Source organism: Salvelinus sp. IW2-2015, linkage group LG3 (genome assembly GCF_002910315.2).
Source record: "Salvelinus sp. IW2-2015 linkage group LG3, ASM291031v2, whole genome shotgun sequence".
Lineage (NCBI taxonomy): Eukaryota > Metazoa > Chordata > Actinopteri > Salmoniformes > Salmonidae > Salvelinus > Salvelinus sp. IW2-2015.
Genome location: NC_036840.1, coordinates 28617035 through 28638689, shown reverse-complemented (window position 1 = coordinate 28638689; position 21655 = coordinate 28617035). Strand labels below are relative to the sequence as shown.

At 43.9% G+C, this 21655-nt stretch overlaps 1 protein-coding gene across 19 annotated transcripts in view; it reads right to left on the bottom strand.

Moving 5' to 3' along the window:
* Positions 1–21655, bottom strand: part of LOC111954133 (receptor-type tyrosine-protein phosphatase delta) — a 612441-nt gene that overhangs the window by 55411 nt on the left and 535375 nt on the right. For 6 of the 19 annotated variants that reach the window (XM_070435960.1, XM_070435968.1, XM_070435974.1 and 3 more), the window contains 12 exons: positions 21333–21602; positions 14646–15227; positions 12780–12925; positions 12522–12666; positions 10380–10685; positions 9298–9491; positions 5824–5850; positions 5036–5153; positions 3440–4027; positions 2880–2977; positions 1380–1636; positions 54–147 (listed from right to left, as the gene is read on the bottom strand). In XM_070435960.1, coding sequence (XP_070292061.1) covers positions 54–147; positions 1380–1636; positions 2880–2977; positions 3440–4027; positions 5036–5153; positions 5824–5850; positions 9298–9491; positions 10380–10685; positions 12522–12666; positions 12780–12925; positions 14646–15227; positions 21333–21602 — 2825 coding nt within the window. Of the gene's footprint in view, positions 1–53; positions 148–1379; positions 1637–2879; positions 2981–3439; positions 4028–5035; positions 5154–5823; positions 5851–9297; positions 9492–10379; positions 10686–12521; positions 12667–12779; positions 12926–14645; positions 15228–21332; positions 21603–21655 lie in introns of all 19 variants that reach the window. The other 13 variants (XM_070435976.1, XM_070435982.1, XM_070435978.1 and 10 more) reach the window with 4 other exon arrangements.

Here is a 21655-nt window from a genome sequence, read left to right as displayed (position 1 = left end):
TAAGGACCTTTTGGAATCTGTATTAATTTCTTGGACTATTTTGTGGTACCTACCTCTTCTAGGTTCATCTCATCTGGACTGTCCCAGGGTTTGTGGAACTTTCCTGTGCGCTGTTTCTTCAGAGGCACCACCACTATGTAGTATCCCCTAGAAAATGAGAGGGGAAAGAAAGAAAACAACACAAGCTTTTCAAGGTCATTGTCAGTTCACTCGACAATACGTTTACAATGCACCATTTTTACATGGTCACATGCTGAGTCTAGACAAAACAAAAACAAGATCACAGCATTCCGCTTCAGACACAACAATGTTTAGTCTCCATGGGGACCATAACAAGTCTTTTTGTTGAGGAGCATCCTACTAATCCTGTAGGTGTAATAGGGTAGGAGGTGTTGAGGACAACAGACAAAGGCAACAAATGATTGCGACATTAGAGAGTTAAGCTAGACCGTTATCATTCCATTAAGAGTTGGTTTTCTTCCATGTTTGTCTTTTAATTGAAGCATGATCAGAAAAATCGGGCACACTGTCACACCTCGCTGAAGACTCCGTGGGCTAATTAGCAGCCCTTCGCAAGGGAGAGAAGAGGAGCTGGAATTAGAGGGATTTTCATCCCTCCATCGGGCGGCAAGGGAGATAATAGCCTCTGCCAGACTTTTTTTGAGGGCTTCTCCTGGCTGGGCACAGTGCTAGCTAGCTTTAGCCAGGAAGGCAGTGTGGCAGGCTAATGGGAAGCTAATTAGCTTAAGCTCTGGCATGGGGGAGAGTGGGCCTGAGCGCATCCAGCAAGATCAAAACCCGAAATGGGTTTGAAATGCCAGTCTACAATTGGATCTGCATGTTGGCCTTTTGACAACCCAGAGCTTATTTGGAAAGTCAGGGAGAGACATTACAAGATTTAATACTGGGGAGTGGGATAAATTGGATGGGAGAATTCATGGTGTCATCCTCTCTGTGTTGAGGAAGGGAGAACAAGAGGAACAGGCTTGATACAATGCAATGAATGTAAAATACAGAGTACAATTCTAAAGAAAGCAATGAAGTTCAGTGCTGATATTCTGACCTTTCAAACCCTGTCAAACAAACAAAGTGGTGAGAAATCTGTGAAAAATCTTGTCCCTTCCAGTTATTAGGTGCAACTATACAGATAACGTAACAGCAATGTGAGTGACATTGAGCAATAAGGAGAAATAAGCTTTAATGGTATCATGCTGATATAATTGAACCAAAAGATGAGCTGAAGGTAAATAAACAGATTAGGTCAGCCACCGAGACACATTAATTAAGTGCAATCAAATTAGGCTAAATAGCCAGCTCTGTAAGTACAAGTCTGCAATTAGCGATTAGCGTTAGCATTAGTTTTAATCCCCGCCACTCACCTGACTTTCTCTGAAGTCTGGACTGAGGGTAGTTCTACAGTGACTTTGCCGTCCAAGTTGGTCTTGCCAATCAGGTAGGGCTTGGTGCGCAGGATGTCAGGGGCGGTCATGGTGGAGACGCGGTGCTGGAGACCCCCAGCGCTGTTGCCCCGGTTGGTTAGCAGGAAGGAGTACTGTGTCTCGGGCTGTAGACCCGTGATCAGCTTCTGAGTGAGCTTGCCGTCCACCTCCACGCTCTGGCCGTCATCATAAAGGATCTGGATGTGCGATGGAAGGAAAGGGTGTGTGAATGTTGAGGATATGCACTAATTCGACACTTGAGGTCTGTTTAGTCAGGGACATGTCTGAACTTCTGCTCAATACGGTAGCTGGTTAGGATATTTATATGTAAGTGATAATCAACGAAGGGCTATACATTCTATGTAAAATAATGAATGACGTGTTCCACGACCTGCTAGCGGAGTTGAACTAACCTTCCACGGAGTTGGAATATTTTCCAGAGAACACATACAGCCCCGAGTTGATTGTCCCTTTTATACCATGGCTATAATTGAAAACATTTGTCGCTAGACATGCGTTAATTTGCAGGTAGAAATCGGTTCAAAATCCACTGAAGTAGCTAGCAAGTTTACTAGATACACTATATATACAAAAGTATGTGGACACCCCTTAAAATTTGTGGATTTGGCTATTTCAGCCACACCCGTTGCTGACAGGTATATAAAATCGAGCACACAGCTATGCTATCTTTGGCAGTAGAATGACCTTACTGAAGAGCCCAGTGACTTTCAACGTGGCACCGTCATAGAATGCCACCTTTCCAACAAGTCAGTTCATCAAGTTTCTGCCCTGCTAAAGCTGCCCCGGTCAACTGTAAGTGCTGTTATTTTGAAGTGGAAATGTTTAGGAGCAACAATGGCTCAACCATGAAGTGGTAGGCCACACAAGCTCACAGAATGGGCCGAGTGCTGAAGCACGTAGAGCTCAAAAATCGTCTGTCCTCGGTTGCAACACTCACTACCGAGTTCCAAACCGCCTCTGGAAGCAAAGTTAGCACAAGAACTGCACAGTGCCAACAGCCCCAATGCATAGTGCCATCTGTAAAGTTTGGTGGAGGAGGAATAATGGTCTGGGGCTGTTTTTCAACCCCATCGAACACCTTTGGGAAGATGTGGAACACCGACTGCGAGCCAGGCCATGATTTTTGAATGAGATGTTCGACGAGCAGGTATCCACATACTTTTGGTCATGTAGTGAAGCTACAGTAGTTGCCTTGCTAACCAAACAAACAGACTTGCTAGTTTAGCTAACCAAACCAATCAGTCCTAGCTTGCTATTATGAAAATCGAATTCAACAATGCCAATAATGTTTTTAATTCAACTTTTGCTTACAGGAAATAATGCACACTCTAGAATGCCCTTTAAGCCAATCAGAAACAAGTAATATTTTCTGGATTGCTGTCCTCAAACATTGTTGACTAAAATACGAAAAGCTCTTACTGTGAAGGGCTGAGCTGCATTATAGTTGTCTGGGATCTCCCAGGTGAGGAGCACAGCTGTCTTCATGGCAGCTTTCACATGAAAATTTTTTGCAAACACTGCTGAAAGAAAGGGGGAGCAGATGATTTAGACACGAAACAAACAACCCTCTCTAATGGATTCCGGAGCAACAAACCTCTTACCTGAACATGTTTCCCGTTACAACCAGTCTGAAACCAGCACTAGAGTGGTCTTAGCAGGGCTACAATACTCCCATCTTACCTTAGCTTACTTTTATCTTACCTTTTAATTAACAGCAGCTCTTTAACCTAATGGCTCACCTTTGGCTTGAATGACAAGACATAGGACACATATACTTACTCCACCTGTTCATGATATCTTTCTTTCTTATGGGGTGGGAGGGCTATGTATACATACAGATGATTWTAAAACAATCCTGAGATCGGATGAATCTGTTTGTTCTTCTGCCACTATGGCTTGACGAGGTGGTTGCTGTTGGTGGTGGCTGTGGGGTGAAGTTGGATTGGTGGGCGGGAGGTTGAATTGGGGTGGGGTCCTACCTTGATCCAAGGGCTGTGTCCTGAACTGGACACTGGGGCTATAGGGGCCAGAGCCTTTGCTGGTGAAGGCACACATTTTGATATCGTAAGTGGTGTCTGCCTTGAGGCTGTCAAGGGTGACGGTGGACTCCGGGGCGGTGATGAAGAGTTCCGAGGGGCTCCGAGGGCTGTTGATGTCCTTGTACTGCAGGGCATACTTCGCGATAACGCCGTTGCGCTCCGCCAGTAACAGTGGATTCCAGCTCACCTGAATGGTGGTGGTAGTGCCGCCCTCGGCTACAATGCTTTGTGGGAAGCCGCTAGGCATATCTTCAGGGGTGCTGATTTCTTTGACCGTCTCCTCGCCGAAGCCCACCTTGTTACGGGCGGACAAGCGGAAGGTGTATGATGCCCCCTTGTGGATCTCTTTGGTGGTGTAGTGGTTCTCACGCTCTGGGAACTCAATGATGGTCAGAGGGTCGACATCTTTGCGGCCGAAGCGGAGGCGGTAGCCCTGCAGGGGGCCGTGGATTAAAGCCGGGGGGTGCCATTGGAGGAGGGCAGTGCCCATATTGGTGGGGCTGACCATGAGTCGTGGTTTGTCAGGTACTAAGAGAAGGGCAGTGACAAAACACAATTTTTAATACAAAATACCATGTAAAGAAACCATTCAAACTGCCATAGCATTTTAAAAGGAATATCCAACGGACATTACGACAATTATGAGAGGATGATGACATCCCAAAACAACCCAAGCCATAATGCATGACAGCAAAATCTGATCTCCTTTCCTACTCAGCGTAAAGGGTTGTCATTGCCTGATGCTGTTATGACTTCATGAGTAGTCTTACCCAACCAAGGGAGCAGTAGATAGCTAACACCCTGTTTGCATAAATGCTAATGCTGTTTGCTTTGATACCTAACCAATATGGCATACCTGTGAAGCCTTTACTGAGTGAAGGCTCCTACACACACACACACACACACACACACACACACACACACACACACACACACACACACACACACACACACACACACACACACACACACACACACACACACACACACACACACACACACACACACACACACACACACACACACACACACACACACACACACTAGCCATTTGTATCTGTACGCCGGTGGAGGCAGGTGGAAGGCTTTACAGACAAGATTAGACGACAGCGCAATTATATGTCAAACACACACAGCAAAGTATTTCTGAATTGCCATTTGGATTGTGTCATGCCTCTCTCTCAAAAGAAACCAATGAGAGCAGAACAGACTGTCGGGCTGCCATTAATTCGGAAGTATTTTTCTTCCCCTATTTCCCCACCTGATTTTTCCATTAGTTCCTTAACCCCTGTGAGCATTCCAATGTCAAAGCGGCGGCTGAGCGGAATTACAATTGTTGTCATAATTGAGGTGGCAATTAGCCGCATTCACACTTTAATAGCCATGGGGGGAAAGGTCGATTAGCATTTTTTTTTGCTTCCTTTCACTGGGTGCAATTTTCACAGCTCTCTACAGCACAAATGCATTTTGGGATGATCACAGGGTACATTAGCAGAGGGGCAGGGGGAGATTTGTCAGTGATGACAGTTCTCTTACCTGCGCCAGTGGTGGTGATCAGCTTGGCCTTGCTGCGAGCTCCGTCTCCCTTTGTCGTGTAGGCTGCCACGGCAACTGAGTACATAGTCTCAGCCTGTAGCTCTGTGATGACCATTTCCTGTAGATTAGAATAATAGGGATTTTTTAGAACTCTTGCTAGGGATTGTGCCTCAATTTGGGCATTTTTGCAGAGTGGAGGTCATATTTTTGTACATGCATTTATGCTGTAATTAATTCAGAGGACATTATCTCACAGATATCAGCTCACTAATTAGTGAATGACTGGCAATGAACATGGTTGGTACAAAGCTGTCCTGCCACTATGTAGTCCACCATCCTTTGCTCAATGCATATGATCCTTGGCTCCATGCTAACAATCTGGACTGGTGGACGTGTCAGCATAGGTCACTCCATGCATTGAAAAGGCAAGGGTGTAAGTAGTGCAGTACCAATGGTAACATAGAGTATTATCTTTTTGAAACTAGGTCCCCTTTCGAAAATGTTGTTTATTATATTCAACACCGCTAAGCATTCATGAATAGCCTTGTAATGTTGGCTATGGATTTCTGTTAGTCAAGCCATTCCATATCAATTTACAAGTAGAAAACAAGCAGTTAGAGTATGTTTTTCTCTTTTTGTCTTAGCTGGATTCAGAACAGTTAGGAGGTAATGTGAGGTTCAATACAGTCAAAACCATGCGAAGGTCAGGAACAGAGGAGACACAGAGCATGCAGGGGAACGAAGGGGGAACGGGATTAACTCTGTATTAGGTCTCTGTATCTACTCACATGTTCAGTTGAATCATCATATTCCCACTGATTAAGATGTGAGAGAGAGGAAAGAGAAAATACAAAACAAAGGCTAAGTACAGAGTCAGTGGTCACTAGTGAGATAGTAGAATAGAGAGAGCAGTAGAGGAGAAGCCACAGACAAGAAACATATACTGACGGATGATTTTACCCCMAAGAGATGTCATTCACTGAACACCAATAAGTTATTGATTATGTCAGTTCCATTGCACTTAAGGATGTGTGATTCATCACATTTCAATTAATGCCCCTACAGTGCTTTCGGAAACTATTCAGAACCCTTCCCTTTTTCCACATTTTGTTATGTTACAGATTTATTCTGAAATTGATTAAATTATTATAGATATTTTTTTACACACAATACCCCATAATGACAAAGCGAAAACAGGTTTTTAAACATTATTGACGAAAAATAAATAATAATTTACGTAAGTATTCAGACCCTTTGCTATGAGACTCCGAAATTGAGCTCAGGTATATCCTGTTTCCATTGATCATCCTTGAGATGTTTCTACAACTTGATTGGAGTCCACCTGTGGTAAATTGAATTGGTTGGACATGATTTGGAAAGGCACACACCTGTCTATATAAGGTCCCACAGTCAAAGGAATTGTCCGTAGAGCCCCGAGACAGGATTGTGTCGAGGCAAAGATCTAGGGAAGGGTACCAAAAAATGTCTGCAGCATTGAAGGTCCCCAAGAACACAGTGGCCTCCATCATTCTTAAATGGAAGAAGTTTGGATCCGCCAATACTCTTCCTAGAGCTGGCCGCCTGGCCAAACTGAGCAATCGGGGGAGAATGGTTACTCTGACAGAGCTCTGAATGCCACGTGTCACGTCTGGAGGAAACCTGGCACCATCCCTACGGTGAAGCACGGTGGTGGCAGCGTCACGCTGTGGGGATGTTTTTCAGCGGCAGGGACTGGGAGACTAGTCAGGATTGAGGCAAAGATGAATGGAGCTAAGTACAGACAGATCCTTGATGAAAACCTGCTCCAGAGCGCTCAGGACCTCAGACTGGGGTGAAGGTTCACCTTACAACAGGACAACAACCCTAAGCACACAGCCAAGACAACGCAGGAGTGGCTCCGGGACAAGTCTCTGAATGTCCTTGAGCTGCCCAGCCAGAGCCCGGACTTGAACCCGATCAAACATCTCTGAAGAGACCTGAAAATAGCTGTGCAGCAACGCTCCCCATCCAACCCGACAGAGCTTGAGAGGATATGCCGAGAAGAATGGGAGAAACTCCCCAAATGCAGGTTTGTAGCATCATACCCAAGAAGACTCAAGGCTGTAATTGCTGCCAAAGGTGCATCAACAAAGTACTGAATAAATGCTATGAATACTTACTGTATGTACAGTGCCTTGCACAAGTATTCACCCCCTTGGTGTTTTTCCTATTTTGTTGCATTACAACCTGTAATTTAAATTGATTTTTATATGGATATCATGTCATGGACATTCACAAAATAATCCAAATTGGTGAAGTGAATGAAAAAAATAACTTGTTTTAAAAAATAAATAAAWAATAAATAAATAATAAATAAATAAAAACGGAAAAGTGGTTTGTGCACATGTTTTCACCCCCTTTGCTATGAAGCCCCTAAATACGATCTGTCACATACGAAGTGTCACATGATCTGTCACATGATCTCAGTATATATACACGTGTTCTGAAAGGCCCCAGAGTCTGCAACACCACTAAYCAAGGGGCACCACCAAGCAAGCAGCACCATGAACACCAAGGAGCTCTCTAAACAGGTCAGGGACAAAGTTGTGGAGAAGTACAGATCAGGGTTGGGTTATAAAAAAATATCAGAAACTTTGAACATCCCACAGAGCACCATTAAATCCATTATTACATTTTTTTAAGAATATGGCATCACAACAAACCTGCCAAGAGAGGACCGCCCACCAAAACTCACGGACCAGGCAAGGAGGGCATTGATCAGAGAGGCAACAAGGAGACCAAAGATAACCCTGAAGGAGCTGCAAAGCTTGGAAATTGGAGCGGAGATTGGAGTATCTGTCCATAGATCCACTTTAAGCCGTACACTCCACAGAGCTGGGCTTTACAGAAGAGTGGCCAGAAAAAAGCCATTGCTTAAAGAAAAAAATAAGCAAACACGTTTGGTGTTCACCAAAAGGCATGTGGGAGACTCCCCAAACATATGGAAGAAGGGATTCTGGTCAGATGAGACTAAAAATGAGCTTTTTGGCCATCAAGGAAAACGCTATGTCTGGCACAAACCCAACACCTCRCATCACCCTGAGAACACCATCCCCACAGTGAAGCATGGTGGGGGCAGCATCATGCTGTGGGGAAGTTTTTCATCGGCATGAACTGGGAAACTGGTCAGAATTGAAGGAATGATGGATGGCGCTAAATACAGGGAAAATCTTGATGGAAACCTGTTTCAGTCTTCCAGAGATTTGAGACTGGGTTGGAGGTTCACCTTCTAGCAGGACAATGACCCTAAGCATACTGCTAAAGCAACACTCGAGTGGATTAAGGGGAAACATTTACATGTCTTGGAATGGCCTAGTCAAAGCCCAGACCTCAATCCAATTGAGAATCTGTGGTATGACTTAAAGATTGCTGTACAACAGCAGGAACCCATCCAACTTGAAGTAGCTGGAGCAGTTTTGCCTTGAAGAATGGGCAAAATCCCAGTGGCTAGATGTGCCAAGCTTATAGAGACATATCCCAAGAGACTTGCAGCTGTAATTGCTGCAAAAGGTGGCTCTACAAAYTATTGACTTTGGGGGGGTGAAAAGTTKTGTTTTTTTGTTTGTTTCACAATTAAAAATATTTTGCATCTTCAAAGTGGTAAGCATGTTGTGTAAATCAAATGATACAAACCCCCCAAAAATCATTTTAATTCCAGGTTGTAAGGCAACAAATTAGGAAAAATGCCAAGGGGTGAATACTTTCGCAAGGCATTGTAAATGTGATATCTGTTTTTTTTCTAAAAAACTGTTTTTGCTTTGTCATTATGGGATATTGTGTTCAGTTGATGTGGGGGGAAAAAAACKATTTAAACCATTTTAAAATAAGGCTATAARGTAACAAAATGTGGAAAAAGTCAAGGGGTCTGAATACTTTCCGAATGCACTGTAGTTCCTGTGATTGTCTCCACTAGATAATGAGAGTAACAGATGGTGACTCCCATACTGCGTAGGTCTATTCCTATAAATGCACACCAATGTATGAATGTGTATCTATCATATATTTACTCAATGGGTGACTCAGTTTCAAAGATCCTGAGAAAAACTAATTGGTGTCATCAGGATTAAACCATATCGTAAAAACGTGTGGTTTTAACAACACTTTATACGGCTTAGTAGTGTATCCTTGTATTTTCTCTTATGCTCTGTCCTTGTGTCAGAGAACTTCTCAAGGTAAGAGAACCTGCGAGTTTTGGGCGGAAGGCGGAGGATGAGGGTGCTTACCTGCGCATCGTCAATCAAGATGTCCTTGATGGCTGGCTGTCCCATGGGCTCCCCATTAACCATCCTGACATAGTGCACCTGGTACCCTCGGATCTGCCCGTGCTGCTTGATGGGCATCGGCGAGCGCCAGATGACTTTTATTGACGTGGAGTTGACAGTCTCCACCTCGACTTTACGAGGCGGGCCGCTGGGAACTGGAGGAACACCATGGGATAAAAGAAAGAAGGTCAAGATTATAGAGAACCCCTTCTCCCCTTTGAATTTCTGGCCAACTCCAAAGAGCAAAATGCTGGGGTGAAAAAATCTACAAAAGGGGAGCATACGGCAACAAGCACTGTATGATATCAATATTTCAACAATGGCAAGGGAAAAGAAAAACAACCCCAAAAACAGGTCTGACAATTGACCTAATCTGGAAACATTCAAAAATGGGAGTAGTGGATTAAAAACATGGAATAAAAATGTGTTTGTTAAAATTGAAAAGAGGAGCCAAAGGGGATGCTTCAAAAGCTTGAAGCACCCTGCAAGAATTTTGGCTATGAAGCGTGAAGAAAAAGTTAAATAAAATATATATTWAAAAAAAAWWWWWTTGTTTTTTTGGCCATTTAAAAAAATAYACCTTCCCTTTCCACTGTCCATAACTTCACATTTAGTCAAATTCATAAAAAAAAAACAGTTAAAATCTCAAGTTTTTTTCTCATACAAAAAAAGACAGTTTGGTACTGGAAGTCAAAGGCCTGAAGTGCTTCGATGCAGGAGAAAATGCCATACCATATGTTGAAATTGAGTATTAGGGAATCAAGGCAGAAAAATACTGACAAAAAGTTAAATGAGCTTTACAAAAAAGTTAGGGCAGTCTGTTTAGTAAAAAAAAAGTTGCACAGAAGTGGTCCAAGTTAGTAAAAGTGGGCTCATAATGAGAGTTAGGAGTGTTGCCAACTTTGATAGAAGCAGGAGGAAGAAGAAGAGAGGGATGCTAGGTCAGAGGGACTGTTGATGCTGTTAGACAGTATCTGAAGGGGGTTAGAGGTTAGAGGGCAGACTGGATTTGCAACGGGGGCAGCGGTTTCGGAAAAACATACCATCCTCCTCTGTGCGGATGAGTTGTGGTAAGCTTTCAGGTCCTTCACCCACATCTGTGTGAGCAGTCACTGTCACACGGTATTCCGTCCATTTTTCCAAGTTTTCCAAGAGGTACTGGGAGCTTTCTGGAGGGATGTCGGATATTTTTCGGGTGGTGGTGTCCTCCCCTTCAGTGGCGGCGTATTGGACGGCATACTTAACTATGATCCCGTTCTGTAACTCCGTAGGAGGAGGCCGCCAACTTACCAGGATATTGGTGGAGCTGGGGCTAGAGCACTTGATATCCTGAGGTGGAGCTGAGGGCTCTGATTYGYGGAGTGGATAGGAAGAGGAGCAGGGTTTTGTTTGATTGGATCAACCATTTTAGTTGGGGTTTTGTTTGATTTTGTTTGTTTCGAGGAGGGGTTCCACAGGTTGGTTGAAGTTTTTTTGGGTTGGGATGATGGTGGTGGAAACGAACAAACAATAAAGAAAAGGGAAAGGGAAAATAAATATGACAAAATGAGGACGAAGCACAATCACTGAAACAATGTTTGCAAAGAAGTGGTATCAAAAGTCAATGAGGTTTCACAATCAAGATGAGACAAAAGGCAAAGACAAAAGACTAACACTTTTTCCAACAAGGTCAACTCAATTAATAAAAACACACACAATGAGGATGTATGGATGGGGTTGTCATGAGATAATAGGACACCTTCACAATATGTAACCTACCTTTGTAAATGAAAAATCTGACATTCTTTCCTAAAAACTATTATCACTCTAGGGATTCATATCTTCGGCTTATAACCAAGACTAAGCCCAAATTTCATATAAACTTATCAAATGACTGCTCAGTGAAAGTTCTCTTGATCACATAAAATCCTAATAAATTCCAACCAAATATCATACATTTGCCAAGCAGTTACCACAAATCCAAAAACATAAAGGTTGATGCTTAAACTCTAGCAAGGTGTAAAAAGTTGTATTGGTCACCAACCTTTCCGAAGCCTGTTGGTTTGTGGTAAAAGCCTGATCGTACAAAAGAGAACTTCCCAAGGTGATATGACTGACTTTTGAAAGTCTCAACACATTGGCATGCAGATATATTTTCTTGGTACCTCCCATCGCGTTAGGACTTTTTGAACTTAATACCTACCTGTTCTCTGCCTTTTTGTCTTGCACAGACCTCRGGTTTATTTTAAATATATTTAAAAAAAATATTTCAAATCAGTTTTTGAAATGTAATGTTCTATTTTACTAATAGTTTTGTTCTATCTACTAATAGTCAATACACTACTTGTTTGTACTTAGCTTTCAATTTGGTGCCTTGATCAATTTTGTCATTTCAATAAACCTGAGGTCTTATTGTGTGGAAAAACGGTAATTCTCTATCTTCAGTGATACTACTTGCTTTTGAGCTTTCTATGGAAWTTATAGTCCATCCAATTGTTTGTAAAAAAAAATGTTAAGGGGTTGGCATCACCAATTATGCTACTGAGAAAGGGAAACCCGTCTGACCTCCAGATAAAATGGGCAGAATTTTATTTCCATAGAAAGCTCAGTCTCAATACGCAAATACTCTGACGTGGCTTACATGCAAAATCAAGAGACAAGGCTTCCAATAGCGGGATAACATGCATTTCTGTTCATCAAAAACAACAGACAGTCAGATAAATAGGAAATATAATTTTTTATGAATAATTCCAAGCTCTATTTTTGGTTGGGATGTTTTGCACATCAACGATGTTGAAGAGGAGTAGATTCTGTATATAGTTTGACCTTGTCTGTTGACTTCACAGGAGAGCCCTGGTGAACTCTGTCCATGCAGCCATTTCAAAGTGAAAAGGTGCATTGTCAGGTAGACAACAAAACACACTGTTTCAGCTCCAATCGTTGCAGAACTAGTCCATTTTCAAGGTCATCCACCACTTTCGATGACATTTATTTTCATTAAGAGTTATCCATCTCTTTCGATGACATTTATTTTTTATCATGTCATTGACCTTTTTTTGGCAAAGGGTATTGGAATTAGCGGATGCAATTCTAAATTGGCAAAGGTAGATGCGTTTGAAAATTTAAGAATGTATTTTCTCTCCAAGGAGTTTCCACATCCAGTGGTAAACTGTCTGGCCAGAGCTGAGATATGGAAGAGGACCTACGTGTTTGAGGGGTTTCTGCGGAGATCTCATTGGTGTAGGCCCCGATACCGTGCTTACTGCGCGCGGCTAGCTGGAAAGTATAAGTAGTGAAGGGCTTCAAGTCCTTCAGCAGGTACGTGGTGGTAGGCTCAAAGCTGATGCGTTTCTGTTGAGAAAATTGTGTGTCATCAGTTCAGGACTTCAAGAAAACGTGTACCATTGGACGTAAGATATATTTGGGCCAGTATAGCTGTTTTTAGAATATGAGAAACCATTTACCTCCTCCTTGTCATCCCCTTTCTTGTACAGAAGTTCATATCCCATGATTTGATTGTCTTGTCCGGTCTGTGCTGGGGCTATCCACGATAGTAGTATGCTTGTTTCAGATTTGGCTTCCCCTTTGAAGTCGGTCGGTTGAGAAGGGACTGGGAAAGCAATACAAATACACATTTGGCCCACTAAACCAATGATACTCATTGCAACGACCACCATACCACTGCTAAAGGTATTTGACGAGTGCTGCTGCTGGCACTACTGTGGATATATTTTACTACTAATAACATTAGTAGTAACTTGTTATTAATACATTATTACTATTACCTGTGATTGCAACTACCTGTTATTACTATGTAATTACTGTTATTTCCCTAAACAGACACAATTTCATCATATTGGATTAGAAAATAATTTAAGGAAAACAAGTTTAAATATATATGATTGGCAGTCTAAATTATGCTCAAGAAGTATTCAAGGTCTCATGTCTGATTTTATACTTAAGCAAAAATACATGCGAGGCCATGTGTTATGATTTTTTTTATCATGGCTGGGACGTGGTCATAGCCACGGGGCGAAACAGGGTGGGATAGACCACCACAAACATGATAAAAATGTCATAACACATGGACTCGAGTGTATTATTGCTTTTATAAAATGGGTTACCAGCATTAAAAAAATCTAGATTATTTCCTAAACCATGAGTTTTTCCACTAAGTGCTATTTTAGGCATTCTCTGGTCATTAGTTCTATTCGTATTCACTGCCATGTAAAGCAAAACTACCCAAGCGCTGGATGATAGTTCCAGAACTTTGCAGGTTGCTATGACAAACAAAAATGAAATGTTTGCTATGGAGGCTCATTCCCCACTTGCTAACTAGCCAACTACACAGCTAACACAATCACTTCATACTGAAGCTGGAAAGACAGCTAACTAGCTGCATTTCATTTCGTTTTACCTGTCTCTCTATTTACTTTCCTTTGTATATATCAATAAAAATGATGCGGATTCATGATTTCGAGTGGCTGAGAAAAGCTGCCTGACTGAATTTCAATATTACAACAATGTTGCAAATGTCGGAGATAATGTCTAGATACTTTTTACAGTGATCAAGTTTACAAGTTGAATGTCTGGGCAGATGAGACAGTGGATCTGTAAAAGTAGTAGTAGTAGTAGTGCATTGCTAGGTAACAACTTAAACAATGGCACGTTTTATGAATGTACTGGACATGTGTATATTGTGTAGTATATCACAGGCAAGATAGGCTCTAACAATGGGAATTCCAAACCACTTGTTGTATAATTAAGCAATAATGCCCAAGGGGGTGTGGTATACGACCAATATACCACAAACCCCCGAGGTGCCTTATTGCTATTATAAACTGGTTACCAACATAATTAGAGCAGTAAAAATACATGTTTTGTCATACCCATCGTATATGGTCTGATATACGGCTGGCAGACAATCAGCATTCAGGCCTTGAACGACCTAGTTTATAATGTTTAATAAACTATGATTTTTGTCATTCAGAATGCGAAATGGAAATTGCTTGGCACTCAAAAGCAAGTGCGTGCCAAAAAGAGATTTCAAATGTGTTTACTGCTGTGGTCAAAAACAAGGATACTATTATCTGACTAAAAAGACTGAGTGAGTGATGTGCTTTCCCAGAAAGACACTTGGCTGTCAAATTAGCCCGTTGATATTCTCTCCCTTGTAGAGTTAGATGATTTGTTTGTTTACTCATAACTCACAGATTGCGGAGCTTCAGCTTCTACAAGAATTTATAGCCCAACTCATATACAGTTAACATACTTGTCAATTTAAAGGCTTTGGTCCACAAAAACACACATAGGCCACACACAAATCTTACCTCCCGTCTTGGCTATGATCTGGAGATCTGCAGAGAGAGGTCCATCACCCACGGACGTGTAGGCCAGGACCTTAATGTAGTAGGTCTTATTGGGGATGAGGCCCTGAATGGTGAGGAAGTTTGATCCACGCACTATCTGCTTCTCCCATGTGTTGACTTGCTGGGCAGAGTCCATGGTGTAGTAGACACGGTAGCCCATAATTTGCCCGTTGGCCTCCTCTGGTTCGTCCCAGTGGATAATAGCCGTGGTGGCGCTGAGCATACGACCCCTGACCTGCCTGGGCGCCGTGCTGGGCGCTTGCTCAGCCGTCTTGGCCTCGATGTCCTCGCTGGGCGGCCCACGCCCGATGTTGTTCACCGCCAGCACCCGGAACTCGTAGTCCGAGTAAGGACTGAGGCCGCCCACACTGTAGCGAGTGGTGGCCACGCCGTCGATCTCCTTGTATGTGTCCTCTGAGAACTTGGACTTGTGCTGGATGATGTAATAGGAGACAGGCTCAGGGTTGCCTGAGTCCCACGTCAGCGTGATGCTCGTGGCCGTGCGCTCCGTCACCACGGGAATACCGGGAGGCTTGGGTAATGCTGGAAAAACAAACAGATAACATTTGTAAGGGATAATCAATGAGGGGCTATACGTTCTATGTATTTCTATCCAAGATGGCGTAGCAGTCAGACGTCTTTGTCCTTGGTCTTGTCGTGTCCCATGTATAATTATTTTTCTATCTTTTTCTTCGCATGTCTTTTTAATATTTTTCTAAACCTCAAATTCAAAATACTCTCCTGCAACCCGCCTCACCCAATGTGGTGTGGATCTGTTTTATTCTAAAGTATTTTTATTTACCTCCGAACCAGAATCCCCCAACAGCAGCTAGCCAGCTCACTAGCTACTAGCTAGTAGTCAGCTATCCACTGATAGCGGTCCTTAGCTAACCGTTAGCTCGGAAAGCTCTCGCCAGTTTGTACAACGCGATTCAAACCAGAGCATACCGGACCTATTTTCTCTCCATATCCCGGATTCCTACTGCAAGCTAAACCTTTTCACCTGGATCATCGCAGCTAGCTAGCTGCAATCCGAGTGACTACTCCTGGCTAATGTCACTGTCCCGAAGCAAGTACCAATTAACCTGGAGCTAGCCCATGCTAGGCCCATCACCCGGCTAGCTGAAAAGGCCCATTTACCACTCCTGGGCTACAATACCCGGACCCCTTCTACTGCCGGTACGGGGCACGGAACCCCGCCGATCCTTCACGACTGGACTACCGACATAATCTGCTCGAAGGTGTACTCAACTGGCTCCTACGTCGCGACGTCCCCTGAATGCCCATCTGCTAGCCTGCTAGCCGCGGCCCGCTAGCTGTCGAGAGCATATCGGACTGTTAGCTAATAGGCCCATCGGCCAATTTCTCGGGCCAGTATACCTATTTTGCCAATTGGCCTGGGCCCCTTTTACTCAACGAAGCCCTGCTTATCCTTCACTACTGGACTACCGACGTAATCTGCCCGATGTTTTTTTTCCAACAGGCCCCTCCGTCGCGACGTCCCCTGAATGCCCATCTGCTAGCCTGCTAGCTGGCCACTATACCTATTTTGCCAATTGGACATGGACCCCTCTGCTACTCAGAACCCTACTAATCCATCACGACTGGTCTATCGACGTCACCGCACGAGGAGGCTAAAACAGACTTTCCTCCGTCGCGACGTCCCTCTATGGCCCTTCTGCTAGCTTGCTAGCCCCGGCCTGCTAGATGTCTGAATTGCCGTGTCTCCAGCCAGCCCAACCACTCACTGGACCCCTATGATCACTCGGCTATGCATGCCTCTCCGTAATATCAATATGCCTTGTCCATTACTGTCCTGGTGAGTGATTATTGTCTTATTTCACTGTAGAGCCTCCAGCCCTGCTCAATATGCCTTAACCAACCATTTAGTTCCACCTCCCACATATGCAGTGAGATCACCTGGTTTAAACGTCTCTAGAGACAATATCTCTCTCATCATTACTCAATGCCTAGGCTTACCTCCAATGTACTCACATCCTACCATACATTTGTCTGTACATTATGCCTTGAATCTATTCTATTGCACCCAGAAACCTGCTCCTTTTACTCTCTGTTCCGAAAATACTAGACGACCAGTTCTGATAGCCTTTAGCCGTACCCTTATCCTACTCCTCATCTGTTGATGTAGAGGTTAATCCAGGACCTGCAGTGCCTAGCTCCACTCCTATTCCCCAGGTGCTCTCATTTGTTGACTTCTGTAACTGTAACAGCCTTGGTTTCATGAATATTAACATTAGAAGCCTCCTCCCGAAGTTTGTTTTATTCACTGCTTTAGCACACTCTGCCAACCCGGATGTCCTAGCCATGTCTGAATCCTGGCTTAGGAAGACCACCAAAAACCCTGAWATTTACATCCCAAACTCTAACATTTTCTGACAAGATAGAACTGCCAAAGGGGGCGGTGTTGCAATCTACTGTAGAGATAGCCTGCAGAGTTCTTTCTTACTATCCAGGTCTGTACCCAAACAATTTGAGCTTCTACTTCTAAAAATCCACCTTTCCAGAACAAAGTCTCTCACCGTTGCCGTTTGCTATTGACCACCCTCTGCCCCCAGCTGTGCCCTGGACACCATATGTGAATTGATTGCCCCCCATCTATCTTCAGAGCTCGTGCTGCTAGGTGACCTAAACTGGGACATGCTTAACACCCCAGCCATCCTACAATCTAAACTTGATGCCCTCAATCTCACACAAATTATCAATGAACCCACCAGGTACAACCCCAAATCTGTAAACACGGGCACCCTCATAGATATCATCCTAACCAACTTGCCCTCCAAATACACCTCTGCTGTTTTCAACCAAGATCTCAGTGATCACTGCCTCATTGCCTGCATCCGTAATTGGTCTGCGGTCAAACGACCACCCCTCATCACTGTCAAACACTCCCTAAAACACTTCAGCGAGCAGGCCTTTCTAATCGACCTGGCCCGGGTATCCTGGAAGGATATTGACCTCATCCTGTCAGTAGAGGATTCCTGGTTATTCTTTAAAGGTGCCTTCCTCACCATCTTAAATAAGCATGCCGCATTATATATTTTTTTAAACAGGAACAGATATGGCCCGTGGTTCTCTCCAGACCTGACTGCCCTTGACCAGCACAAAAACATTGTGTGGCGTTCTGCATTAGCATTGAATAGCCCCCATGATATCCAACTTTTCAGGGAAGTTAGGAACCAATATACACAGGCAGTTAGGAAAGCTAAGGCTAGCTTTTTCAAGCAGAAATTTGCATCCTGTAGCACAAACTCAAAAAGGTTCTGGGACACTGTAAAGTCCATGGAGAATAAGAGCACCTCCTCCCAGCTGCCTACTGCACTGAGGCTAGGAAACACTGTCACCACCAATAAATCCACGATAATTGAGAATTTCAAAAAGCATTTTTCTCACGGCTGGCCATGCTTTCCACCTGGCTACCCCTACCCCGGTCAACAGCACTGCAACCCCCACAGCAACTCGCCCAAGCCTCCCCCATTTCTCCTTCACCCAAATCCAGATAGCTGATGTTCTGAAAGAGCTGCAAAATCTGGACCCCTACAAATCAGCCGGGCTAGACAATCTGGACCCTCTCTTTCTAAAATTATCTGCCGAAATTGTTGCAACCCCTATTACTAGCCTGTTCAACCTCTCTTTCGTATCGTCTGAGATTCCCAAAGATTGGAAATCTGCCGTGGTCATCCCCCTCTTCAAAGGGGGAGACACTCTAGGCCCAAACTCCTACAGACCTATATCTATCCTACCCTGCCTTTCAAAGGTCTTTGAAAGCCAAGTTAACAAACAGATTACCGACCATTTAGAATCCCACTGTACCTTCTCCGCTATGCAATCTGGTTTCAGAGCTGGTCCCGGGTGCACCTCAGCCACGCTCAAGGTCCTAAACGATATCATAACCGTCATCGATAAGAGACATTACTGTGCAGCCGTATTCATCGACCTGGCCAAGGCTTTCGACTCTGTCAATCACCACATTCAATCACCACATTCTTATTGGTTTCTCAAATGATTGCCTCGCCTAGTTCACCAACTACTTCTCTGATAGAGTTCAGTGTGTCAAATCGGAGGGCGTGTTGTCCAGACCTCTGGCAGTCTCTATGGGGGTGCCACAGGGTTCAATTCTCAGGCCGACTCTCTTCTCTGTACACATCAATGATGTTGCTCTCGCTGCTGGTGATTCTCTGATCCACCTCTACGCAGACGCCACCATTCTGTATACCTCTGGCCCCTCTTTGGACACTGTGTTAACTAACCTCCAGACGAGCTTCAATGTCATACAAGTCTTCCTTCCGTGGCCTCCAACTGCTCTTAAATACAAGTAAAACTAAATGCATGCTCTTCAACCGATCGCTGCCCGCACCTGCCCGCCCGTCCATCCAGCATCACTACTCTGGACGGTTCTGACTTAGAATATGTGGACAACTACAAATACCTAGGTGTCTGGTTAGACTGTAAACTCTCCTTCCAGACTCACATTAAGCATCTCCAATCCAAAATTAAATCAAGAATCGGCTTCCTATTTCACAACAAAGCATCCTTCACTCATGCTGCCAAACATACCCTCGTAAAGGGCTGACCATCCTACCGATCCTCGAATTTGGCGATGTCATTTACAAAATAGCCTCCAACACTACTCAACAAATTGGATGCAGTCTATCACAGTGCCATCCGTTTTGTCACCAAAGCCCCATGTACTACCCACCACTGCGACCTGTACGCTCTCATTGGCTGGCCCTCGCTTCATACACGTCGCCAAACCCACTGGCTCCAGGTCATCTACAAGTCTCTGCCTTATCTCAGGTAAAGCCCCGCCTTATCTCAGCTCACTGGTCACCATAGCAGCACCCACTCGTAGCACGCGCTCCAGCAGGTATATCTCACTGGTCACCCCCAAAGCCAATTCTTACTTTGGCCGCCTTTCCTTCCAGTTCTCTGCTGCCAATGACTGGAACYAACTTCAAAAATCATTGAAGCTGGAGACTCATGTCTCCCTCACTAGCTTTAAGCACCAGCTGTCAGAGTAGCTCACAGATCACTGCACCTGTACATAGCCCATCTGTAAATAGCCCATCCAACTACCTCATCCCCATACTGTATTTATTTATTTATCTTGCTCCTTTGCACCCCAGTATCTCTACTTCCACATTCATCTTCTGCACATCTACCATTCCAGTGTTTAATTGCTATTTTGTAATCACTTCGCCACCATGGCCTATTTTTTGCCTTAACTCCCTTATCCTACCTCATTTGCACACACTGTATATAGACTTTTTCTACTGCATTATTGACTGTATGTTTGTTTATTCCATGTGTAACTCTGTGTTGTTGTATGTGTCGAACTGCTTTGCATTATCTTGGCCAGGTCGCAGTTGTAAATGAGAACTTGTTCTCAACTAGCCTACCTGGTTAAATAAAGGTGAAATAAAAATAAATGTAAAATAAGGAATGACGTTTTATACCATGGCTATAATATAACACATTTGCCACTAGAAATGGGTTCATTTGCCGGTAGAAATGGGTTCAACATCCACTGAAGTAGCTACCAAGTTCACTAGATAGCTACAGTAGTTACCGTGGTTATGAAACAAACAGACTTGCTAGTTTAGCTAACCATAGCATCAGTCCTAGCTTGCTCTTATGAAAATCGTAGTTAACAATACCAATACTGTTTTCTATTTGACTTTTGCTTTCAAAAGCAGCTCAAACAAAACATGTACAAATTAACTATAGCCATTGAATTCTACCGTGCAAATATACTGTGCTTTATAGGGAAATAATGCATGCTCTAGAATGCCCTTCAAGCCAATCAGAAAGGAGTATTCAACAATGCCATGGTATAATTAAGTGATAATGCCAGAGAAGCCGGTGTTTGGAGGATTTATTGGCACTGGTGTTGTTAGCCCCAGACGAAGTATTAGGAAGGTGTTCTTAATGTTTCGTACACTCAGTGTATACATTTTTTACCTTGTATTAATATGCCACATCAGTGCATTGTAACCATATTTGAACTCTTGTTAAACAGATAAAAGGCCAAAAGCCCTGGAAGCTTCTGTTAACCAGAGAATTCCAATGTGTATCTCTTAAATAATGTAGTGGGTTAATTTATTGCTTTAATACCTACACCAGTGACACGAGTTGAAAGATATGAGGGCGATGGACTCTCTTTATATGCCATCTCAATTGTAAAATTGGGGGAAGTTCCTGGCAGCCTTGGTTATATTGTGACTAATATCCCTCTGTTATGTCTGGGAGAAACAAAGCCGTGTGTGTGTGCATGTACTTCTGTATGTTGGTGTGTGTACACGAGGACGACAATCTGGAATCTCTCTCTCCCTGGTATGCATTGGAGGAGATGCTTACACTCTGATAAGTACCCTGCCTACTGAGAAGACCAAACAATACCCACTATGTTGCACGCACGCATGCACACGCACACGCACCCACACACACGAACACACCACCAACAGGGATATAGAGCTCTGGCGTTTAACTCCCCTGGTTGTGAGATAAGCCTTTCACTGATTCTCAATCTAGCATCTAATCCACTGAGGCTGGCGTCAACACATCCCAGGCTTTAGGAACCCTCTTCCTGAGACCAACAATACGTGACAGAAAGAAGTAAACATGCGTTACCTTTCACCGTGATCTGCGCCACCGCCTCGATGACCCCCAGAGTGGACATGGCCACGCAGGTATAGTTGTTCGACTGGCGGACGTCAGTGAGCTCCAAAACGTTTCGTCCAATGGGCATGTCGTCCTCGGGCGTCAGGTCTTCGGCTCCCAGCATCCATTTGACGTAGGGCATAGGGGAGCCCACCGCCACACAGGTGATGTTGACACTGCCTCCAGGCATGATCTCGTTGTCCGTGGGAGGGATGGAGAACCGCGGGGGTACCCGGCGCACTGAAAAAGACAAAAGGCAGCGGTAACAACTCGTACAAACCGCACAAGGCCAA